General features: G+C 37.4%; 2 protein-coding genes across 10 annotated transcripts in view; one reads left to right on the top strand and one right to left on the bottom strand.

The window, feature by feature from the left end:
* The window catches only part of LOC114363072 (choline/ethanolamine kinase), a 41,429-nt gene extending 29,658 nt beyond the window's left edge, over positions 1–11,771 (top strand). For 4 of the 9 annotated variants that reach the window (XM_028318685.1, XM_028318684.1, XM_028318678.1 and 1 more), the window contains exons 6-9: positions 897–1,029; positions 1,804–2,297; positions 9,041–9,235; positions 10,156–11,771. In XM_028318685.1, coding sequence (XP_028174486.1) covers positions 897–1,029; positions 1,804–2,297; positions 9,041–9,235; positions 10,156–10,266 — 933 coding nt within the window. In that variant the 3' untranslated portion in view covers positions 10,267–11,771. Of the gene's footprint in view, positions 1–896; positions 1,030–1,803; positions 2,298–8,108; positions 8,207–9,040; positions 9,236–10,155 lie in introns of those variants that run through there. The other 5 variants (XM_028318680.1, XM_028318683.1, XM_028318679.1 and 2 more) reach the window with 3 other exon arrangements.
* A 1,964-nt stretch (positions 11,772–13,735) lies between these two features.
* On the bottom strand, positions 13,736–23,782 carry Fibp (acidic fibroblast growth factor intracellular-binding protein). Its single transcript, XM_028318686.1, has 11 exons — positions 23,623–23,782; positions 22,919–23,015; positions 22,212–22,313; positions 21,543–21,624; positions 20,555–20,700; positions 19,599–19,698; positions 18,915–19,042; positions 16,533–16,601; positions 15,174–15,260; positions 14,701–14,799; positions 13,736–13,872 (listed from the first exon to the last, which is right to left on the bottom strand). The coding sequence occupies exons 1-11, from the start codon at positions 23,705–23,707 to the stop codon at positions 13,794–13,796; spliced, it is 1,074 nt and encodes a 357-aa protein (XP_028174487.1). The 5' UTR covers positions 23,708–23,782; the 3' UTR covers positions 13,736–13,793.
* Positions 23,783–26,360: the final 2,578 nt, after the last annotated feature.

The raw sequence follows: 26,360 nt of genomic DNA, 5'->3' as shown, positions 1-26,360 counted from the left end.
TGGGTAGCTTGGGGTCATTGGACGAAATTCTATGTGCTCGGCGACTGGACTTTACGAGTGTCCATGGAACTAAATTAGTGATTTTCTTTAACGTTTTAAAGGTGAACTGAGTTTCTTGCGCTGCTTCTTCTCAGCACTGGCCCATTTATTGTCCCGAAGCAGTGGTAGGGTTAAAGTAACACTAAGGCCCAGAACAGACGGTGAAAGTTTCAAACTGGTCGCGTCATGTGTGGTCTCAACGGAATCTATGGCAGAAAGTTGGATGCAACTCAAAAAAAGTAACTAGAAGTTGCAGTTTCGTTGCAATTGCGTTTCACCGTCTGATCTAGGCCTTAGTCGTGTAAAGGCTCTATGAAAACCTCTTTGCAAAAAATAAATAAAATAACTTACATGACTCTCACACTTATCGGCCGTTTGGTGTAGTGGTTCGGAACGGACTACTATGCCGAGAGGTCCCGGGTTCGATTCTCGGTCAGGCAGAAATTGAAATGATGAATTTAAATTTCTGTGACGGGTCTGGGTGTTACTATGTATAATAAGTATTTATTTACAAAAAAAAGTATTTAAGTANGTCACACGCAGGTGGCTCATTCACTTGGCTCGGTCACTTGAAGTTGGCTCGGTCACACTTGAAGGTGGCTCGGTCATTCGAAGATGGAAAGTGGCTCAGTCACTTGTAGGTGGCTCAGTCACTTGGCTCGGTCACATGAAAGTGGCTCGGTCACTCGAAGGTGGCTCACTCACTTGCAGGTGGCTCGGTCACTCGAAGGTAGCTCAGACACTAACCATACTACCAAATATCTATAATTTATTTGCAAAATTCACCATCCCAACTAAAAAACTTCACATTTTTAAAGTTATAAAAAATATTCTAAAATTCACCCATTCTTCTCCAGCAGAACGAAGAAGAACAACGGATAATCAAGCGGCTGAGAGGCATCGACTTTGAGAAGGAAATCGAATGGGTGAAGAAGTTCATAGCGACGGTCGAATCGCCAGTCGTCTTCTGCCACAACGACCTGCAAGAAGGTAGGATTTGAATTTGAAATTGATTTGAAGCACTGACCTCTATACACACTGGACTGGCTGCTGTCAAAATATCTTTGTGCCTATTTGAATTTTGGCGCTGTAGGCAGATAAAGTCCGGTCGCCGAGCACATAGAATTTCGTCCAATGCCCCCAAGCTACCCATCCGTATCGCTCGCTCGTAATTATATTGCTGTCGCGACTGTGCGACGGGCGCCCGCAGTGAGTGTGCGAGCGCGATAGCAATATAATTACACGTGAGCGATAAGGATGGGTAGCTTGGGGTCATTGGACGAAATTCTATGTGTTCAGTGTCCATGGAACTAAAATAAGTGATTTTCTTTAACATTTTAAAGGTGAACTGAGAGTTACTTGCGCTGCTTCTCAGCACTGGCCCATTTATTGTCCCGAAGCAGTGGTAGGGTTGAAGTAACACTAAGTCATGTAAAGGCTCTATGTAAACCTCTTTGCAAAAAATAAATGACTTACATGACTCTCACACTTATCAGCCGTTTGGTGTAGTGGTTCGGAACGGACTACTATGCCGAGAGGTCCTGGATTCAATTCCCGGCCGGGCAGAAATTGAAATGATGAATTTAAATTTCTGTGACGGGTCTGGGTGTTACTATGTATAATAAGTAGGTATTTATTTACAAAAAAAAGTATTTAAGTATGTTTATATCCGTTGTCTAGTACCCATAGTACAAGCTTTGCTTAGTTTGGGACTAGAAGCGTAGTGTAAAATGTCCAAGGATATTTATTTATTAATTTTCCCAGGAAACATCCTGCTTCTAGAAGATGTAATAACCGTCTCGGACGACGAAGTATCATCCGTATACGTCCAAACTTACGACACGGACGCGCCAAAATCCGACAAAGAGAACAACCATACTCACTCCGACACCGACTTACGCTTGACCGAAAACATAGGCTCGGCCGAAAACATACGCTCGGCCGAAAGCCTCCGCTCGGGCGAAAAACTCCGCTCGGCCGAAAAACGCTCGCATGACAGCATAAGAACGGACAAACGTATCAGTGCGGTCGAACCGTTGTCTACGTATGAAGACGCGAATACATCTGATAGCATTTTGAGCCATATTTCAGACTCAGGAGAGCCCAGATTGGTGCTGATCGATTTTGAGTACTGCGCGTACAATTACAGAGGTTTCGACATAGCGAACCATTTTCAAGAGTGGGGGTATGATTATACAAACCCAGAGCACCCGTTTTACTTTGAAAATCAGGAGAATTGCCCGACGCTAGAACAAAAGGTGAGTTTCTTTACTATATTATATGTTAAAATAACGGCAGATAACTTGACACTTTGATATATTAATGTATCTAATCCTCTAAAGGCATATGAAGCTAATCACTGTTATAATAATGTAAGAGGCATTATATTGAAGTGAAATTATTGTCTTAGTAGCTCAATGGTTTCTCGGTAGCTCATGGGTTCAATCCCCATCTGAGACACTATTTTTTCATTCCAAAATTCCATTGAGATATACAGGAGGTCCCAAAAAGTAGTGTCAAGTCGAATCGGTAGGGCATGACTAGGGCTATCCAAATCACACTTGGAAAATTCATAACTCTTTAACTATCAAAAGTTGCGGTAATTCGTTTAGCCCTAGTGATGGTCTACCTCTGGGCTTTGGCTTGACTCCACTTTTTGGGACACCCTGTATGTTTTTGCGTTTTTTAAGTTCAGATACTGTATAAACCTTCCATGAAACTTGTTTGTATTATTTGCCGAGAGATGTCACTGTACTTTGAGACGCGTAAAGCTGTACCGCGGTGTCCAGATTTTTTTCCCTGGCTTTATATACCTGGAGTATTTTGACATCTGTTAACCTTTAAGAACCTTTGACAACTATTGTGAACCATTGACAACCTGTGTCAAGCAATAAATTGTCACCTAAATATTGACGTCTTATTTAAACCTAGATAAGAGTCCCTTAAGTGCGCCGAGAGTATCCGTGGTTTATTCATGGTCCTGTCGAGTCGGATATCATCAGGAAGCTGATGTCCATTGGGCACTGGTAACGGTGCAGGTGCCGCGATTACGCTTCGTGCATTTTTGGAGGGGGGTGACGTCCTGGACAGTGGATCGCTGTCACAAACAGGACAGGTCAAGAAGCTGGGTCAGCTAGGAGCTGCTGACACCAGTTTGACAGTACCAGCTGTGGTGCTGTCAGGGCAACCAACTGGTTGAGGAAGATCAGGAGATGATGACGGTGGTGCTGCGGTGAAGTGGCGCCATCTGGTGGAAACACGATCGGAGCCCTACGGGATTCATGCTGGAGCCCTAAGGAGTTCGTGTTGGAGCCCTAAGCGGTTCGTGTCGGAGCCCGAAAGGAGTTCGGGTTCGGAACCCGAAGAAGTTCGTGTTGATGAAGAGTTCGCCGTCGATTGTGATAGTGTGTGAGTGAGACGGATATAACTGTGAGTACTCTTTTGGCATTTTATTATTTGAGAAGAAAGTTGAAGGGTTTTGGACTTTATTTACACTGGTAGTTTAACTTAGAAATTTTAAATTGTTTACATTGACTTAGAATAATTTTAGATTAGTATNCTGACCAGCCCACTCTACAGGCACCTAATGTAAAATTACCAAAAGTAAATATTCCGATCTTCTCAGGAAAGTACTCGGAATGGAACACCTTCCGAGACTTATTTCAGTCTTTGATACATTCGAACAAGACTTTAGGAAATGCTCAAAAATTGCTCTATTTAAAGGGGTACTTACAGGGTGAGGCCGAGCAACTTTTATGTAACATTCCGATTACTGATAGTAATTACGAGCATTGTTGGGGTTTGTTAGACGAGAGGTATAACAACAAGCGATACATTTGTCATCATATTTTGAAGAGACTACTAAGCCAGAAAAATGTAACTTGTGAGTCGGCTAGTGGGTTGAAAGGTCTGATGGACACCACAAATGATTGTTTGTCCGCTCTGTCTAACATTGGCATAGATACGGGTACCTGGGACGTGCTGGTAATTCATATAATAACTTTGAAGTTGGACCCTGAATCAAAAAGGCAATGGGAGTTTAGCATCGCGGATAATAACTCTACCGAGCTACCAACTTACGATCAGTTCGAACAGTTTCTTAAAAACCGTTACCGCGCCCTTGAGTTTTTGAGTTCAGAGTCCAAACTAATTCCTAACAAAAACTTGCCTGTTAGTCAAATTAAGGCCATGCACGTTACCACTTTTGTTTGTCCCTTTTGTAAGAAGGAGCACAAATTGAGCACGTGTAAGGGTTTTAGGGATACGTCTGTGGATTTACGTCGCGAATTTGTTGCTTCTCACAATGTTTGCTTTTGTTGTCTCGGAAACAATCACTCTGCCAAATTCTGTCGCAGTGAGTACAAGTGTCGCATATGCAAGAGGAAGCACCACGCTCTGCTGCATCCTACAAACAAGTTTGCTGCTCAGGAACCCCAAAACGGGGAGGTTACTACGGCTGACACCAAGAAAGTTGGTGCTGTTATTTCCTGTACGTCTACAAGAAGCACTGTGGATTATAGCCAGGTTTTGCTAGCGACGGCACTTGTAGATACTGTATCGAAACACGGCCAAACTTACACGATTCGTTCTCTACTGGATCAAGGGTCCCAATCTTCTTTTATTACCGAGGCAATGGTACGGTTATTGGGTTTGAAGAAGATACCAGCTAGAGGGCAAATAGTAGGAGTAGGTGGCACGAACGGGCTCACGACAAAGTCGATGGTAGAAATAAAAATATCATCACGGGTTGATCCAAACTTTATTATGACGGTGAAAGCTTATGTACTAGGTTCCATCACTTCGCTTTTGCCTAACCAAAAGATAACAGCGGAGGAGTGGAAGGAGCTTGAGGACATTGTCCTTGCGGATCCGAGCTATTATACATCTAACAGGGTGGATTTGTTGTTAGGGTCAGAAGTATATAGCCGGGTAATTCAAAACGGAGTCATCAAGGGACCGCTTGGTTCACCACTTGCTCAGTGTTCGTCATTGGGGTGGATTTTGTCTGGTGTTGTTCACACGCCCATGAAGCCTTCTGAAACAATAAATGTGATGCACTGTAGCGTGGAGGATAATCAGTTTAGGAAGCTAGAAGATGACATTCCGTTGCCAAAGAAAGCAACGTGTTCAGAAAATGAAAAGACATGCGAAGGATACTTTACCAGAACTACTCGTAGAGATGACACTGGTCGATACATTATGCGTCGTCTTCCGGTGAAGAACGAAGATCCAGATGTGAAGAATTCTGTGCAGATACCTGAAAAAAGAATGTATTCATTAGAACGAAGACTGAAGAACGGTGACCTGAAACAGAAATACATAGAGGTTTCTAATGAATATGTTAGCATGAATTTGGATCATGGTGAAAATTCTCCAACGGCGGCTGAGAAGATACTGTCAGACTTTTATATGGACGATCTCATGATGGGTTGCGGAACTGTCGATCAGGGGACTCAACTTTACAAGGCTAAGTTGACTACTAACAATGAAGATTTGGTAAAGGCAATGAAAGAAAGTAGTGATGTAGTAAGTCAGTGGAAAGGAAACGAAGAAGACCTGAAAGGAAAACTGACGAAAAAATAAAAAGTGGTGGTATTGCCTGGAACCGAAGTGAAGATGTACACCGCTGCAAGGTCGACGTGCAGACCTATGAAAAACCTGTAACAAAAAGAAAGGTTAAATAAAATAAAAAGGATTCGCTTGAGAGACGCGATGGGTATTCAACATCAGTAGAGATACAGAAGGCTATGGGTTGTATAGTGTAGTTGCATGCCAATCTGAGAACTTTAGTGCTGATGTTGAAAGGATAAAAGAAAATGTATACTTACCCAAACGTAATTTTCTCCGGTTCTTGAATCTTTCCTTGGTGTAAACAATATTATGTTGAAAATTGGTTGGAGACTTGAAAACTCAGCTTCATGAACGTCGCGCCATAAGGTAAAACATAAAGGTGGACTATGCAGATTCGTCAACCTAAAAGTTGGCAATTTAGTTGTCGTAAAAAAGGACAACTAGCTACGGGTTTTGGCTTAGTGGCAGGGTGGTTGTGGTCCATCCCGGTAACGTCGATGTTAAGGTTGTAGAGTTTCAAGGTAAACGATTTGGTCTCCTTCCTAGGGCTAAATAATTTTAGTTTATTTAGTTTTAAGGTTTTGAGTATATTTAATATGTTTTTGTTATTTTACGGTACAATGGTTTTTTACATGGTTTATTTTAATTTTATTGTTGATGTGTACCGTAACATGTTTCATGGTGGGCGATGCATTCGCATTAAGTTTCATTGGGTTTATTTCGATTTTCCTGTTGTTAAGGACCTAGGAAGGTCCTTGGTGGGCGATATGTATAAACCTTCCATGAAACTTGTTTGTATTATTTGCCGAGAGATGTCACTGTACTTTGAGACGCGTAAAGCTGTACCGCGGTGTCCAGATTTTTTTCCCTGGCTTTATATACCTGGAGTATTTTGACATCTGTTAACCTTTAAGAACCTTTGACAACTATTGTGAACCATTGACAACCTGTGTCAAGCAATAAATTGTCACCTAAATATTGACGTCTTATTTAAACCTAGATAAGAGTCCCTTAAGTGCGCCGAGAGTATCCGTGGTTTATTCATGGTCCTTCGAGCCGGATTTTGGGCCTTGTTGCAAGAGAATAAGGTTCAGAACTAGTTGGTGAAGATATTAATATGTACTGCATTTTTAAATTAGGGAAGCTAAAAGATGTAAAAACAATAATATCACCCACGTGTATAAAAATGAGACCGAATGAATATAATTTTACAAAAAAATCTTGGGATTGCTAACTTCGGCTTAAGATATAACTAACAAAGAAACGAACACGCATAAACATTACCCTTTTCACTGCAGTCGGGTAACGCTTCACAACAATGGCTTACGTTAAGAACTTCGTAGTTTAAGCAAACATTTTTCTTTAAAAACGAGCAACTTTGTTTTTATTTATCAATATTCGCTGTATATTTCAAATATACAACGTATATTTTTTGTATACAACAGTCAAACATGCAATATATAAAAATATTATAGTCTATTATTAGTAGCAATCAATATTTAGTCATATTTTTATAATAATACGTAACAAAATTGCTCGTCCATGCTTTCATCATGTTCTTGAAGTTCCAGACAAGCGAATATGACCCATGCGTCATGAGCTAATGAGGTTCGTAATCATTTACATCGCTAGAAATAACATTTTTAATTTAAAATCAAACCTCTATCAATGAACAAGGCAACATATTATTTTTGGAACAAAACAACGACCTCCTTCTGTGCAGTCTGTTAAAATATATTTTTAAAGTTTACTGAAAAGAGGTATTCAACTGTTCAGAGCATGAATGCTTTTCTATAATTATTACATTAAATTAATAAAAAGATACGTTCAATTTATTTTTATTTGTTGCAACACAGAACGTTAACGCGCAGCATTTAACCAACCCTCTGGTCCCGGGTTCGATTCCTAATGGGAGTTTTTAATGTTTTCTGGGTTGACGGTAGAGCTGATTCTAAGTCCACCTAGCTGACTACCTCTGTAGTTGAGGATTCCGGTTGAAGCTAACTTCCACCTTCGGCCTGATCGTCACTTACCATCTGGCGAAATTCAGGCCAAGGGCTTTTCCGTTGTGGTTGAAAAAAGGTCGTACACCTACCATAGAATTTAAAAAATAGGGTATTTGACACCACCAATCAATTGACGTACTTTTTAAAACTGTCAAAACGACACTCTCCCATAGATTTTGTACGGCGATACTAGCATGTGACGTCACAATTTTATCAACTCAATGAAACTACTTTTTACAATTTTAATGCAACCAAAAATCGTAATTTTCAGGTAATTAAAAATTAATTAAGTTTTTAAGACCAGAAAGAAGTGTTTTTTAAAAAAGTTGTGGTTTAGAATTATTGGCGAATGGTGTCAAATACCCAATTGTCAAGCATCTAAATGTAGAAGTGTTGCAACAAATAATTTATTCATAAACAAGAGTAACACATCGGGGGTACCCATAGACAATAGCCACTACGCAGCTTGTGTGTGTTATGCTTGGTTTTTAGTCGCAGCGGCATACTCTATGGTCGGGCCATAGACAACTGGGCTGACATAGACCACCGGCGCTGGCATAGCCACGAGACTCCGGCGTTCTCGAGTAAAAGTACAAACGAAATGAGAGTCCATTTTTATTTATTTTTATGTATAGTGTTGCCAGTTGGATGATGTTTTTAATTACAGATAAATAAAATAACATTTGATGACTGGCAACACTTTTGTGTTTTTTTTTATAGAATGAAATATATGTTTCGTAATTGTTTTGTTCATTATTTCTTTTATTGTGGTTATCGAAACATATATTTCGATATTATTATTATCAACAGTAACTTTATTATTATTATAACAAAAGCTTTGTAAAAAGTATATTATTAATATAGATTAATCAATTTCTTCTCGTAAAACAATTATATTTTATAATTTCGCAATAATATAATAGAAGAATAAAAAGCTTTACATTCAAATATTTTGTTGCAAAAAATCAAAGCAAAAATAATATTGTAATTATTTTATTTCATGATAACTTATTAATTCTTGTTACCTGACACAAATCAGTGTAACATAAGTATATTATATTTTACGAATGATATGTTATACAATAAATAATGTAATAAATATACATAAACTAGAAATAACACGAATAATTTACAACAATTTTTGTCAGAGATTAGATGATTTGTTTCTTAAAAAACGCCAATCTAGCTTACCGAGCTACAATTATTATTTGCGGGTTTGAATCATGATGGGTGCTTACTTAACCCGTTATGTAGTCGCTATTTGCACAAGTTGGTCTCGTTTTGACGTTATTATTACCGAAAAAGTTGTAAATTTCTCGTGTCATTGCTAAATATTCTCCCGAAACTTGTATTATACTCTCTATAATATATAATGTATATATTTATTTTACATGCTTGATTCTAACCTGTATACACGTTTCCAGGAAATATTCATCAAGGAATATCTGAAGCACTACCACATGAACATTTCTGAAGATAAGGAGCCGCCTGCAGCTACCATAGACGAGATAAACCATCTGCTCAACGAAGTGGATGCCTTCGCGCTGGCCAGCCACCTGTTCTGGTGTCTATGGTCTGTGGTCAACGCTTCGAAGAGTCAGATACCTTTCGGATATTGGGTAAGTGTTTTGTTTTTGAACCTGTATTGTTTAGTTGTCCTATCAGGTCACTGCACGAGCACGACCCTCTAATTTACCAGAGGCAAGAAGAGGATTTGACTTAAACTCTCCACGCTGGCCAGACGGGTTAGGGAGGCCTGTGGGCCGAGTGTGAGTTTAATGAATGTATGAAAATCAAACGCGCGTCTAATGAATGTATGAAAATTTTAGTTTTTGAACGTTTCTCGCTAGTGGCGCTGTACAATCCGTCATACATTTAATGTCACTTTTGTTGCGCTCACTAGTGAGCGCATTTGATGATAACTCACACTAGGCCTTCTGATGTACGCATGTTTATGCCTTAGTCGCGTATTACGATATCATGAAGAGTGGTGGTGGTACTTACTGAGTTTGTTCCGGCGTTTCTTCTCAGCACTTGCCATATGTTTGTCTCGAAGCGCTGGTAGGGCCCAAAAGATAAGGAGACATGTAAAGTGCCCCATAAGGGCTACCTTTTTCTTTTTTTTATTATTTTCTATTGACATTCATAAGTGCCACTTGTGGTCTAAACTGAATAAATATTTTTGATTTTGATTTTTGATTTTATTCTACTCTGTCGAAACACATGACTTTGTATAGATAATATCCTAAAATATAGATATAATGTATTTATTCTTGGTGTTTTAGTATTTTACTAGCTGACCCGGCGAACTTCGTACCGCCTTAGCGTAGAGATTTTCTTAATATTTTTTTCCGTAAGAACCATCCTTGGACTTCCACAAACATTTAAAAAAAAGAATTATCGAAATCGGTTCAGCCGTTCACACGTGATGCCGTGACAACGCGAAACGGGTTTCATTTTTATATATATAGATTATTGTAAAACGCTTTTAAAAAGCCTCTTAGCAGAAAATAAATTGATTTTCTGACTGACTTTTTAGGAATACGCGCTCTCCAGGCTAGAGACATACCTCCGCCTAAAGCAAGAGGTCGTGAAGAAGGACAAGTTCGGTTTCCCTCAGAAGAGGAAAATATGCGAAGTGGACATATGAGAGGGATTCGCCGCGCTAACTGTAAGCCATCCCGCTCTGTCGCAGAACGAGTGAGCGAGACAAGTGCATGCTTAGTTGAGCGGCCGAAGGATTTGTAGCGTTGAATTTAGAATGTTTTAGTATTTTTGACGCAGTCAATTAATTAAGTGTTGATTACAAGTATTAAATTGCAGGCTGATTTGCTTTTAAATAGTTTAGGGTGTCAGTGTTGTAGCCTATTTTATACCTTACCGCTTTGGGTTAAGGTCGAATTCACTTGCCCGTAAAATGGTTTAGTTACTTTCACGCTACAAACGCTTCTGCTATACTAAAGCTAAGGCTGCTAAAGACTGACATTTATCACAAATGCATAAAATTATATATTTTAGTTGTTATATTGGCTGTTACTATTGTTATACTTGTTGTGTAACAATTCTATATTTAAACATATTACATTCCTCTCATATTTTGTTACCTATTTATATTGTTATATTCACACATATTGATTTCATTACCTTTATTTATTAAACTTCATTATTATATGAGCCATACTGATATAAATATACATATTATATGTATACAATATAATTTAAATATGCATTTTTGATATTTGTTGCGTTAAAATACAATCTCAGCTCAAAAAATACCAAAATATAATTATGTCCTCATTATAATTGTAAATAATATCTTCTCAATCGTAAAATGGAGTGTTGAACATTATTTATATGTAGAAAAATAGGTGTGAAGTGATACGAAAAACTTATAAAAATATGTGACCTTTTTACACTTTTTATTGATGACAAATTTGATTATTGAATAATATAATCGATTATGTGAATCTTTCCAAAGAAAATCCTTTCGCAATCTACAATCATGGAACTTGTAACTTAAAAACCACATTTTATATAATTATTGTGTGGTTTTGTACTTAATATATTAAATTACGTACTTCAAAACATTACAACTTTAGTTTGAAAATTCTCAACTTAATGGTATTTTTATACCTCTATTATTAATAATAAAATATTGTAAATTGAACTAAAATTAAGAGATTTTTATTTCTGGCAACAAAAGATATCAAGTGGCTAAAATGGCCGATTTTAACATGTTAACAAATACTGAATACGTCTTCGATAAGTGTACAACTTAAAATATATACAACTTTAGGATTACTGACGGTATATATTAACTTCAATCGATAATATCAACATGGAATATCCAGTTTTACCAACATTTCAGGGGCTACTTCCTACAAAGTTATCTAGTTTCATATGTATTCATCTCTCTCACGCACAGCGAGATGTCAGCTGGAGTGACAGTGAGAGAAAGGCCCACAGATATCTTGTTGTTATCAATCGAAGTCTTAACCCTTAATATAGGGAACGATGTGATCTTTAGATATAAGTTAGGGTAAATGATTTAAAGAAACTCTGAAATTGCTGTCTTTATAATAAAACTTACTATAAATTCGATTTACTCGAGGCCTGTAAAATGGCAGAATAAAAAAAATGTACATAATAAAAAATGACATTCCTAAAAATATGCACACTTCAATTTATATTTTGCTTTGTAGTCTATAGTTATATTTTATAAACGTATATTGTAATTTATTTATATAAATAATATAAAGTATACATAAATAATTATAATTTATATAAATAAAATAATTATATACAAGTTATAAACATATAATAGTAGTTTACAAGGTAAAAAATCTCACGCATATCTAAAAAAATATGGCACTGATATTTTTATTTCTTTTTGCTACTGTAAAAAATGCAAGGTAAGGAAATGAGTGCCTTTGGCGTAGATATTGAATAATGTGCGTGAATGAATAAAGTGTACCGATTGAATTTTAAACCACAAAAGTTTCAAGACAGAATATACATGAATCATCAAACCTTAACGAATAAAATTATTTACGTTTACTGAATGTATGCTGTTTTTATACATTATATCATTGATTTATATGAGTCTATATTTTCTCTTCTTTGTCAAGAATCCTCTCAACTAAGAAGTACTGTTGCGCCATCAAGCGTATTTATACAAAACTACCAAATATAAAACTTACAATAAAACAAATATAAATCAATGGTATAAATGTACCCATTTAGCTCGAATATTATCTTCGGTGCATTGAAATACATTCCTATAATGTATAATGAAAGTGTATGATGCATTTAAACGGTTGCCAAGTCAGGATATACGTTTTCAATACCGAATCTTATAATTTAAGAAATAAAACTGAAAATAGTGTGTGTAGTGTAGATGGATGTTTTTTGCAGTTTTGGACTTCTTGATATAAATTTGTTAATACATTACTCTTAATTAATTAATCTGCAATTCATAAAAATATATAATTTTGTATAATTCATTATACATTTTTGTAAATTACTGTGTATTTTGTATTTACAGTACTTATAAACGTAAGTCTCTAGAATTATACAAAAATATATAATTTACTAATTGCTTTTTAGTTTACATCACTTAGATTATGTGATTTTGTATACTTACAGTATATTTGTAAAATGTAATACTTACATAATTATACAGTACAGAAAAGAGCACAAATATAAGTGTATATTGCAGAAAATATAATATACATTGATAATGTATAAATATTCTGTAACATAAATATTTATTATACCATTAATTTTCCAGCAAAAAATCCAGTGATTTTGTATGCTAGGACAAGATTCAAACAATATTAAAGGTTCAGTTTGTATCTTCACTATTTCTTTTTAATTCTATGTACCAAAACATTGTATAAATATTTATACATGTTATATTTTCTGTAATATACAAGCTCATAGTAAACTTAAGGAATATAAGCAGTTGTACAAATATAAAAATCGACTGTTATATCGTACTTATTTCTAGTTGTGTTGTGATACAAAATAATTTGATGTTTATTATTATTAATATTTAAATTAACGAATGTTCGTTTGTACTCGTAGATAGTGATTCAGAAATTATTTAAATAAAATTGTTTAAAATATTTTGTGTTTTGTCTTTATAAAAATAATGGTAATTTGGGCTCTGGTCAATATACATTAAACCTTATTCGCTTTTTATAAAGGTTAGAGTGGGAAGGTTCTAAAATCACAAGTAAAACACTATAATATGGACTTTTAAGAAGACACATTTATTAATTAGAAATCTAAAAAAATAACAAGGACATTTGACTTAGAAAAAATCTTAATTTAATAAATTATCAAAACTCTTTTAAAAACATAATACTATTGCAACATTTAGTGGCCTTTATAAATGTGGGAAAACAGTAGCCACATTAATTTTAAACCGTTTTACTTTGCTTTAGGGTCCAAAATAATGAAAAAATAAGTCGATTTTTAATCATACTCAGTGAAAAACATTTTAACAGCTATATTTTCAAACTAATTTGAGCTTTACTGACTTCGTTTTCAATGGCAGTATAGTTCCCACTTTATTTTGAACCTTACTCCATTGTATTAAGGTCGAAAATCAATTACAATTTTAACTTCATACACATATTTATTGTTTTGATAATAAATTAATACGTTGTTCAATTAGATATGATACATAGTTAACAAACACTGACTTATTACGCGCATGTATCGCTCCCACACACTTTTTAGGTCTGCCTCCCTGAAACAGAAAAAATATTTAAGCAAAAAAACCTTAAAAGTTCATAGAAAAAACATAACATATTAAAAATGACAAATGTTAATTGAAATAGAATCAATAATGTAATGTATTTTTGTAAATTGATCAACGCAATATGTATTTTGATGTGAATAAATATTATGAATTTTAATTTTTGAACTATATATCCGTGCAATATGACCAAAACCGATATCGAACCGAACTTGATCTAAGAAACAAAAGGTCAGTTCTTCATTGAAGGAGCACGACCCCCTTTAATTTACCAGAGGCAAGAGGATTTGTCCTACACTCCCCACGCTGGCCAGACGGGTTGGGGAGGCCTGATGCTCGCATATTTGTCCCTTAGTCGTCTCTTACGACATCCACGAGAAGATTGGGGGTGGTCCTATTCTACTCACTACCTACTGAGAAAGTTCTCGAATGGCGACCACGGGCCAGAAGACGTAGTGTGGGCAGGCCTCCTACTAGATGGACCGACGATTTGGTGAAGGTGAAGGTGAAGCACCTAGATGCTTGCAACGCAGGACCGGTCGTTTTGGAAATCCTTTGTATTGAAGAAGACATCTTTTGGGGCTGAAATGATGAAAAAGTACGGTCGCCGAGCACGTAGAATTTTGTCCAATGACCCCGAGCTACCCATCCTTATCCCTCGCGCGTAGTTATATTGCTGTCGCGACTGTGCGACGGGTGGCTGCAGTGAGTGTGCGAGCGCGACAGCTATATAATTACGCGCGAGCGATAAGGATGGGTAGCTTGGGGTCATTGGACGAAATTCTACGTGCTCGGCGACCGGACTTTAGATAATATTACCTTAATACATCCATCTGTAGTGCACACTGTTCGTACGCGCACAAAAACTGGGCCAGATCTGTCTTGGGCCAACTACCCAGTCTTAGTGGTTCTATACATCTGGAATATACAAAAAAAATATTTAATGAGTTCTTATACTAAACAATACAGGGTGAAATAATGAATTCGGATAATGTATCTTGGAAAAAAAGCGAAAATATTTAAAAAATAAATATGTAGTACAAAATAATCATAAAACCAAAAGCAATTTTATTTCTAACTTGAAATATTAAGAGGATGACCGAGAGAATGCCATATTAGGCATTAAGTTCGAGTTTGGTCCTGTTCAAAGTGCAAATAGTTTTGAATAAATCAACTTCGAAGATTAATCAATTTGTCTGTAGATCCTGGCTACACAGGAGTTGCAGCAGTGGGAACGAAAGGTGGGAATAGTCCCGTATCAATTTTCTTTGTTACAACCTGTATATCCTTACCTTTCCAAAAGGTCAATGAACAACGATCGTAACTCGCGGCCTCTATGCAAGTTGCACGCCAGGCCCACGAGAGCCCGAGTGTATAACCTGGGAAATAAACATCATCGTCATCAGAGGTGGAATTGTGTAAAGCAGTGTTTTTCAACCTGTGGGTCGCTACCCCCCTGGGGGGGTCTATATTAGCCTCTAGCGAAAGGATGTAAAAACTACCTCAGTAAAAAAGTCAGAGAAGTTTTAAACCTAGATTTATTCGAAATCTAATTATGCAAATGCATAAATGTTGTATAGATTGAAGAATTCGGTCCCTTCATATCTTAAGTCTCAGTTTAATCTTCTCAGCTCTACGCACTCACGTCAGCTCCGTTCCTCCAACAAATCCGTTCTTTCCACCCCTCTTCACCGAACTGGTTTTCTCTCCGACTCCTTCCGTCTCCAGGCCATAAGGCTCTGGAACTCTCTGCCTGAAGAGACCAGGCAAGCGTCTAGTAAGTTTTCTTTTAAAAAATCTGTCCATAATCACTTCCTCAAAATGATCTCATCTTCATGAATTGTAATTTCAGTTTAACTCAATCATCTATTTTATGTATGTATTTATTTATTATATATTTTATATATTATTTATGTATGTAGCATATTTGTTTTTGTTTTTCTTTCCTGCACTAGAAGTACCGCCAAACAAATTTCTTTTCTGCTCAACCCAAAGGTAAACTGGTCGAGAATGCTTTAGTGCATTAAGTTCGCCTTATGTTCAAATTTATTTTGGCATAAAAGTTTAAATAAATAAATAAATAAACATCTTTGTAAAAGGCATGAAAAAAAAGCAAACGTCGGGGGGTCGAAAAGTTTTTTTCATACTAGGGGGATCGCGTCATGAAAAAGGTTGAAAAACACTGGTGTAAAGCAATCGCAATCATTTGACAGTTCATAACGTACGATAAAGTCAGTTAAACAAAGCGTTTGACAGAATAATCGTACGTTATGAACTGTCAATTGATTACGATTGCTTTACACAATTCCACCTCAGGTCATGTGGTCTACACTGCAGGACGGCTATAAAATAGGCTAGTTTCCTAAAAAAAACTTTTAGTCCGTCAATTATATTATCAATCAAAGAAGTTATTACGAAGTTCCGCGTGACGTCACAAAGTGCTACACTTTTAAGAACTCCAACGTCACGGGCCTCTTTTGAACGTAGACGCGCTTATATCTTTCAATTTTAATTAGTTTGAAAAAGTGAAAAATACGTGTCGAGTATTTTTTGTTAACTGACGGACTAATTCGAAGTCTTGCTTTTTTGAGAAAACATCGCTATTCACCAGAGGCAAATGAAGGATTTGGCTCTTAGAAACAAATTCTCACCTAAAGTTCAGTTCCAATTCTTGGTATGACTTTTCCAGAAGTTTCGGTTTGAGGCGCATACAAATTAAACTGAAAAGAAAAAAAAATATTATGATTTTGGTAATCCATATTTATCTATACTGATAATAAAACTTAAGAGTTTGTTTGTTTGGTTGAACGCGCTAATTCAGGAACTACTGGTCTGATTTGAAAAAATATTTTTGTATTGGATAGCCCATTTATCCAGGAAGGCTTTAGGCTATATAACAGTTTTTCCCAAAATGGGCGATAACGCTCCCTTGTGGGCGCTGTAGGCTTAACCTTTAACTGGTGACATGGTTTTTGTGTAACGTAACTGGCGTGCGGTCTGAGAGGCCGCTACCGTATCAAGACTGTAGCATAGAAACTAGGTAAGGTAGCATACCACAATCTTTAAAAACAGATTATTAGCATATAGAAGAATTAAATTTAAATAAAATAATAAACTCTAAATATAAATTTAATGCAGAACTTGCTGTTAAATTATATGTAGTAATAAAAATCAAAAAACTAGAGATGTGATCGATAATCGCAAATAAGAAATTTAAATCAACAAATTATAACAAAATTAGTATTTTTTATTATAGTTCCAATGATAATCAATTTAAAAAAACCTATCAGACATAGGTAACCTATAATTTTAGAAAACTGGCATTGGTGAAACTTTTGTATTTTTTATTGGCTGTCAGGACATTTATTGTTTGGCATAAGAGTGGACCGTAGGGTTTGCTCCCGGGAAATCCCGGTACTCATTTTTCCCGGGAATTCCCGATAATCTAATCCTTTATCTAGTTCCGGTACTGACGATGCAATTCCCGGGACTTTCGGTACTTTCGGGACTTCAATAATTTATTTTTAATAACATTTTTTTGACTAGATGCGATCATCTTTTTACGTACACACTATCAACAAATGAAAAAATATTAATAATGTTCCTAATTCATTACTATCCTTTTAAGACTGATTGTTTTATCTGATTGTACTTAGGTACTTCTTATTATTTCTTTCAACAGCGTGTTTTTTTAGGGTTCCGTAGCCAAAATGGCAAAAACGGAACCCTTATAGTTTCGTCATGTCCGTCTGTCCGTCTGTCCGTCTGTCCGTCTGTCCGTCTGTCCGTCTGTCCTGGTGACATGGTTTTTGTGTAACGTAACTGGTGACGTGCGGTCTGAGAGGCCGCTACCGTATCAAGACTGTAGCATAGAAACTAGGTAAGGTAGCATACCACAATCTTTAAAAACAGATTATTAGCATATAGAAGAATTAAATTTAAATAAAATAATAAACTCTAAATATAATTTTTAATGCAGAACTTGCTGTTAAATTATATGTAGTAATAAAAATAAAAAAACTAGAGATGAGATCGATAATCGCAAATAAGAAATTTAAATCAACAAATTATAACAAACTTAGTATTTTTTATTATAGTTCCAATGATAATCAATTTAAAAATACCTATCACACATAGGTAACCTATAATTTTAGAAAACTGGAATTGGTGAAACTTTTGTATTTTTTATTGGCTGTCAGGACATTTATTGTTTGGCATAAGAGTGGACCGTCATTTTCACTTTCTGACTGATTCTCGTCAATTGGTCCTTCATCTTCAAAAACACTTTATTCGGCTTCCGAATCATGGTCACTTTTGCTCCAGAACGATGTTTTCAGGAACATATTCGGCTTTCGACCCAATTGAGTCTTCCTTTTCCGGATATTTTTCAACTGGCGAATTTTCAAGTCGTTTCATAAAGTATTGCACTATATTCCCAACTAATGATCCTACGCTTCTTTTTTGGAGTTATTTAAGTATCAATTTCAAATAAAAACTGTAAAAATACGAAAAAACTGTATGAAAAAAATGTCACGTAACTGGTGACATGCGGTCTGAGAGACCGCTTCTGAACTTTGCATCGATGTAACTTGCCGATTTGGAGCTGAATGATGCAAATATCCTTATCTACGGCGTAGACACAACTAAACTTGAAGCTACTGAAGCGGTGAAATACAGGAAGTACGGGGAAGGGGGTGAAACGATGTTTCACCGACGCCGCCCGGCCTGTGAGACCGCTTGTCACCAGTTAAAGGTTAAAGGGGGGGCAGTAAGAGACCCAGAAAAAAAATCGGGACGTGGTGTACCTAGAGGCTTGGGAGGCGTCATCTACTAGGAGGACTCTTAGACACCGACTGAGCTCGACTCTTGACTACAAAAATGGGGGGCGCTAAAAATAATTTATTCTCAAAGTGGGCAGTAGACTAAATAAGTTTGGGAACCACTGGTATATAACATCACTCTACAGCCAATAGAGGCGGAGTAGTAAAGAAAAATGTTGCAAAATCGGGAAATATTAGCTTAACTATACTCACTGCTTATGTTCTTTCTCTTTATCCAGCAGGATCCTCAACTCCCTGAGTTCCAGAAGGAACTCTCGGTCCATTTCTGTATCGTAGTACTCTGGTCCTGTGCAACTGTATGTCCAGCTGCCCATTATAGCCTGTTGAAAAAGGAAAAAATGTATACAGGGTGGAATTTTGTAATGCCACCTGGAGGGAAAGTACTCTTAATATAGTAGATAGAAAATTTTTCTCAAAGAAAACGTTCCTTTATTTTTGAAAAGAAATAGAACTGCATTCGAAGATTTCCAAAAATTTGCTTGCCACACCCGGGAATCGAACCAACTAAAATCTGTTAAAAATTACACCCTGTATACTATACTCCGCGCAGACTCGTGGCAGGCGGTGTAATAATAAAACAGTGCATATCACATTTTGCTTTCGCACTCACACTGGTTATGGGTGACGTCACACAGAGGTAGGCATATCGTTATTTATAATAGAATTTCCTTTTTTTACGCAGAACAAAGCAAGTTTTTGACCGCAATCACTACTGATGATAAGTGAGATGCAGTCTAGGATGGTACATATCTGCCCTGTAAGTGTCCTTCTCACTCTCGCCTTGAAAAGGCTCGGATTATAATGTTCGGGAAAGACTGTGGTGTCACGTACCCAATTCTTTACACCCTGTATACAAAATATACAAATTCTAATTACTTGTGCACAATGATAGAAGTCGTTGAACGACAGATATTGCAGCTTCCTCTTGGCCGTTTCGAATCGCATGCACGCTATGAACACCACGGCACCGTATTTTCTGTAAAAAAAATGTTTTGGCCATATGATTATGACTATTATTTATTACAATCATGATCATGACTATGATTACAATCATGATTATAATTATGATCGTCGCAGAATGGCCCAATCAAGAGGCGCAGTTTCAATGAGGGCTATCGTTTTTATACTTAACAGTTGGCACCCCTGGCGATTGACAGGACCTTACTCTACAGTGGCGCCATCTTGATGAGTGCAAATGCGATAGTCCTCCTACCACTTTAGCGCTCACCAGTTGGTGCCACTGTCTTCGCTACTAGCAAGTGACAGGACCTTACTCTACAGTGGCGCTAACTGGTGAGCGCTAAAACGATAGCCCTCATTGCCCTGCTTAAAACTCATTGATGTATGCCGAGGAGAAAGGAGGGGTGTCCAGGCTTAGTTGTTACTTAAAAGTTAAGTTATCTTCAAAGACCAACATCCTTGGCTAGACCATTCTGAGGCTAGAGCCCAGAGCTAGATTAAGAAAAGTGTTAATAAAATCATACAGGGTGTTAGGTAAATGGGTATATGAGCCGACACTAGCCCATGTTAATATGGCCATATAAATGGTAATGGTGAAGTCAGAAATTTGATATAATCATTTTAATTATTTTAATTTTCATACAAATCGGATTTTATAAAATTTATTTTGTATGAAAATTAAACAAAATAAAATGATGATATCAAATTTTTGACTTTACCATACCATCTATATGACCATGTTAACATGGGCTAGTGTCGGCTCATATACCCATTTACCTAACACCCTGTATAAGTCATACATTATCCGGATCATGATTGTGATTAAGTCAGAATAAAATCATATCACACATTATGCCTATATTTTTACTCACTTAGCTAGCGGTTCTGACAATAAGAAGGTAGTCCGGATGTTTGACACCACGTTGCCGGGCATCTCTTCGACCGCCTTGAACACGCGACGCACGTTGTCAAACTGACGGCGACAACAACGCAGCGGTGCGCCAGAACGTTCTGACACCTATTTTGATTAGAATAGGAGTCAAATTTGAATGGCATCTAAGTCCGGTCGCCGAGCAGAATTTCGTCCAATGACCCCAAGCTACCCATCCTTATCGCTCGCGCGTAATCATATTGCTGTCCTGATTGTGCGATGACCGGCCGCAGTGAGTGAATTACGCGCGAACAGTAAGGATGGGTAGCTTGGGGTCATTGAACGAAATTGTATGTGCTCGGTGACCGGACTTTATTTCAATCATATCGACAGGTCATTTAAGGTTAGAACACTAATCAATTCAGAAAGGGATCAACATCGTAATTCGTATCGCCTTTCGTCGCCAGGCGAGGCGTTTACGTTACGGTGCGTATAAGTGTGCGCACTGTGCGTTGCAGTATGGAGTTTCATACAAAGAATACTTACCGCCTCAATCACTTCCTGATTATTAATTTCGTTCTTTAGTCTCCACTGCAGGAGCACGCCTCTAATTGACCAGAGGCAAGAGGATTTGTCCTACACTCCCCACGCTGGCCAGACGGGTTGGGGAGGCCTGATGCTCGCATTTGTCCCTTAGTCGCCTCTTACGACATCCACGGGAAGAGAAAACAAAACAAACATTGATATCATAAAAGGCGACTTGTAGACAAAAATCATTAAAACAAAATCCTCTTCATCATCATCATAATTTCAGCCATAGTACGTCCACTGCTGAACATAGGCCTCCCCCAATGACTTCCACATTGCACGGTTGGTAGCGGCCTGCATGCAGCGCCTTCGTACCGGAATACGCAGCGTGAGACGTCCACCCACAAGGTGGACCGACGACCTGATAAAGGAGACTAAATGACCTGATGATGATTACCAACCTCATCAAGATCCTTCCGATGCCGCGACGACAATTTTCTTCCCAACAACTCTCTGATGACTGCATCGTCCAAATCGTAATACCTAAAACAAACAATTTCTCAACTTAGTTCGATCAGGGGACAACCGCTTTAAGGACGTTTATCAACCCGGAAAGGGATCGTAGCCGTATCAACTCGAGGCGGTCAATATTCTTTGTAATAAAACTCATACTGCAACGCATACTTATCCGCAAAGTAACGCCAACGCCTCGCTTCGCGATTGACAGCGCCCGAAAGGCGATACGGTTTTGATCGCTTTCCGAGTTCATAAGTCTGCTATGACCTATAAAGGCCAGTGGCCTACTTCACGTATTTTGACAGTCAAGATCTCGCTGACGTTCAGAACTCGTCCCATTGAAAAACAGTTCTAAATCCGTATTCACAAGGGTCATTTCGATAGAACGATTACTCGATAGGATCGCAACTGAGCGATTTCTTGTCGTTGAAGTTTTGTTACGTGATTATGGCTACTGGCCTGCCCAGTAGGCCTAAGATGCGCGCCGTGATAACTTTTATCGACGTCAATTTGTATGGGCAAAATCAATAAAATGGCGTGATAACCGCCTATCACGGCGCGCATCTTAGGCCTATAGGACATGATCAGGCATTTCTCTTTACCATGTAACTTACTTTTCAATTAGCATCTGCTTTGTCTGCTCGTCAATTTGGAAGATCATCTGCTCGGATAACTTCGATGGGACTGTGAGGAGCCGCTCCAACAGGGCAAATGTGCTAAAAAACAAAAAAAGCGAAAGGTCACTGACTGACTCACTCATCATGAAATTTCCAGAAACTACAAGTGCTAGGAGTCTCAAATTTTGCATGGGGGTTCCTTTTAGAACGTAGGTGCTCACTAAGAACGGATTTGTCGAAACTCCACCCCTAAGGGGGTAAAACGGGATCCAGGGAGAATGTGAAATGTGAACTATTTCACATAATGCAATCAGTCAGAAGATAATGAACAGATTTCTTCTGTAATTATATGCAATTTGAGACTATCTTTCGATAGATTGTCAGCTTTCGCTGTCCCTGATTGGTCCACAGAATCAGTAAACTCTTAATAGTAATCACACAACCACACCAACGCGTGGACTGTCATGGGTCACGCGACCTGTCATTGGCCTATGATCGCGCCGGCGATTGCGATCTGCACACGTTGGTGTGGTCGAAGCGAAATATAATATGTGTCACTGTAAAATTGTATTGTGTCTGTTCTTTAAACTCTATAAACAATTAAACAATGAAATTACTTACAGGGTCATAAGTTGAAACTTTTAGTTAAAGATCACCACCTATGAACACTTATGAAGCAATAAATGATTATGATTACTATTTACCGGTAATGATCCAACACATCGCTGGCAATCAGTTCCACTGATGCTCCGGTCTGTTTAGCAATGTTCCTCTGATGCAACGTAGACACCGCTTCACTGGCTAAAATATTTATTTGGTTGTTCAGTTTAACACTCCTGCATGTGTAAGTTTATTTTAATTTAATTAAAATTTATTAACTGTTTTTCTTATTGGAAGTGGGTTGAAGTCCATCACATTTGAATCTAAATACAATAAAGCTGACAGAATACTATGAAAAGAGTAGGGTAAGTGAGACCTATATGTCAAAACACATATTATAAACAGTGTATAATACAAGCTATAAAACCAATATCTAGACACCCAATAACTGAAATAAAAGGCTGTAATTAATTAGTTTAAAGTACAATTAAATTTTATTTTATTGTAGTTTGTGTGATTTGAACCTAATAGAGAATATACACCAGGGCGTTAGAACACAGTTTGAGAATCCTTGCATTAAAGAATTAAAAAGTATGTTTACTTACCTACTTTTATAATGTACCTGATGTTCCTACACTATATTCATGAATATTAATATTTTACAGCTGTTTGTGATCATATATCACATTAGAAGCAAATGCTGGCATTCATAACATTCAAGAATAGCCAAAAATAGTTATCTAATATGATTTTATCTTGTGGTATAATATTACCAAGATTATGGTTATCAAATTAATGAATTACTTACAGGAACAACCGTCAATCCACAGCTGATATATCTCGGGATCAATTAGAGTATAATTACCGACAAATACGTCTACTTCTGTGTACATTTTTTGTATTTTTGCAGTTTTTAGAGTTCCAAATTCCAATACGAAAATGTTTTGATAGAAATCGGGCAGATTTATTTTGACAGCTGATCAAAAATGACCACAATTAAAAAATGTTTTTTTTTTTTTTTTTTNCCCACCTCTACTAGCAAGTGACAGGACCTTACTCTACAGTGGCGCTAACTGGTGAGCGCTAAAACGATAGCCCTCATTGATGAAAGAATAGATGAAACACGCTGGCTTTGTAAATACATGCTCATTTACTGGTGTAGTAGTAGGGCTAGCCAGGCATTTAGTCTTAATAGATCTAGAGCTGAACTCAGTCAATGCCTGAGGTATGGAAGCGGCACGGGAGGGGAGATATTGGCATATTATGACGTTACAGAGCATTTATATGCTCTTTCACGTCATAATATGCCATATACAGGGTGGAAACGATAAGTGATCTCACTCGATTATTTCTAAACTATGCAGGATATCGAAAAACTGGTTACTGATCCTGAAAGTGCTTCACGAGCTCTATCTAACGGTACCAATAATAAGTTACAAAATAAACTGCATCTATCCAAAAATTCAATGTTTCCAACTTCCATACATTTACTACTGCCACAGTCATGGCTCTCATGTTGTCTTGATTATATCATAGCAAGTAAAGCCTAGAACCAATGTTTTCCATGAATAATTTTAAATAAGAATGCAATTTACGAGTTCATTTTAAGTGTTTATTATTTAATAAAAAAATAAACACTTTTAATATTGTGGGTCTGGCATACATTTAGTATGGAGGCTGAAAACATTGAATTTTCAAATAGATCCAGTTAATTCTGTAACCTAATACTGATACCGTTAGAAAGAGCTCGTGAAACACTTGCAGGATCAGTAACCAGTTTTTCGATATCTTGTGTAGTTTAGAAATAATCGAGTGAGATCACTTATCGTTTCCACCCTGTATATGCCTGAAATAAAATAGATTTGAAGTCTCGCTAACTTTTAAAAACACCCTCTTCAGCTCCCATACCTGTGGGCTGAGTGTGAGTTTACATCAAACGTTTAAAAAATATATGAAAATTTTAGTTTTTGAACGCTTCCCGCTAGGGGCGCTGTACAATCCGTCATACATTTAATGTCATTTTTTGACGCGCACTAGTGAGCGCGTTTGATGAAAACTCACACTCAGCCCTCTGAGCACTGAATTAAGCGCTAGACTTTTACTTGAAAAATCCGATTCGCTAGTAATTTTTCAAAATCCTTAAGTCCATGGCCATAGGCCTGATAAACTATGTAAATCGTAATTGTCATTCTCCTTAAAAACAAGTGTTTATCTAGCAGCATCTATCTTAAGATTACGAAAGCAGAAAAAAGGGAGATCAACGACCGATTCAATAAAAATAAAGTCGGCGATCGCAGAAAAATGCTGTTGCAGCTCTCAAGAGACTCGTAAGCTCTATAGATTACGATGTCTTTGCTTCAAAATTAACTAAAAAGTGCAATTTTAGTCTATGCCACTCTCCCGCCAAAAGGGAACAGATAAAATAGTCGAACGTTCCGTTCCATGCACTTCAGTCCTTCGCAGATAATTAAAAACGAAAAGTCATCGAGCATCGTTCTTTTTCCGAGCACGTACCGGTCCTTGAGTCTCCTTCGCAATTAGTTCAATTTTTGAATTTCGAACGCTGTGTTGCCTGAGGGAAATATTCGATTTAGATTTTGAGTGGTGATTAGGAATTGGGGAAAGCCAAATTAATTGGTTGTTCGACACGTTGTTCCTTTAGTAATAACGGCATGTTAAGTTAAACACTGAGGCATATTTTGACTATTTGTCGTTCTAAACTTCACTTCTTCTTAGCATCAGCCTAGTCCCGAAGTAGTGGTAGAAGAAGCTATATTTGGTTGGGACGTGTATAAGCGCCCTGGAAAGGGCCTAAGTTAATTTAATTTTGTTCTTCTGATTAATTTCGTTGTGGGTCCAATGACAATTTAACTTTCCCCCGGGACAAACTTGACCTTCACTGGTTGGGTTATTGGCGGTCAAGCTGTAGATCCTGGCTACACAAGAGTTGCAGCGGTGGGAACGAGAGGTGGGAATAGTCCCGTTTAACTGTCTCTTTTCATCCTTATTGAAGTGGGCCTATATTGAAATTGACAACTTTGTAATATCATACCAGCCCATTGTGGCATTGCAATGCTTAAATTTAGAACTACACGCCGTACACATACTAATCACAATAACGGCCATTGATTGCAAATTAGTTGGCGCCTAAACGACGAACAAAATGGCGCCTAATAACCGTCGAAATTTAACAGAAATAGTTTTAAACGGGCCAGCTAGATGTGAGTGAAACAGAAATTTAAAATTTTTGGTTTTATAGTATAGGAGCGACACCGGAGCGGTGGCATTGACATATTATTATGACGTGATAAAGCATCTGAAGTCTCGATGACGTTTGACGTTTCAAAACACCCTCCCGCCCCTCCCTTACCTCAGGCACTGACTCAATTAAGGGCTACACCGCTAGTCATAAGTCATAGGACCCCCTGGATAAAGTTATTCTCAGATTTTTTCTGAAGGATAAGGCAGTGCAGTTATCAAAGTCTAATACAGCCCCAAGAATTATCAAGAAATAAGCTGATAATGGAATCAAAAGCCACCAATAAA

This window comes from Ostrinia furnacalis, unplaced genomic scaffold (genome assembly GCF_004193835.3).
Source record: "Ostrinia furnacalis isolate ACB-3 unplaced genomic scaffold, ASM419383v2 OfSCF6976, whole genome shotgun sequence".
Classification (NCBI taxonomy): Eukaryota; Metazoa; Arthropoda; class Insecta; order Lepidoptera; family Crambidae; genus Ostrinia; species Ostrinia furnacalis.
This window is presented reverse-complemented; position numbering and strand designations above follow the sequence as displayed.

Excerpts from the sequence above, each read along its gene's own strand:
- Fibp (XM_028318686.1), bottom strand. The coding sequence starts at position 23,707 with ATGTACACAGAAGTAGACGTATTTGTCGGTAATTATACTCTAATTGAT. Across the intron at positions 22,314-22,918 it reads GATGTGTTGGATCATTACCG|CACATTTGCCCTGTTGGAGC; the intron begins GTAAATAGTAAT and ends TTTGTTTTTTAG. Across the intron at positions 14,800-15,173 it reads TTCATTGACCTTTTGGAAAG|ATGTATAGAACCACTAAGAC; the intron begins GTAAGGATATAC and ends TGTATATTCCAG.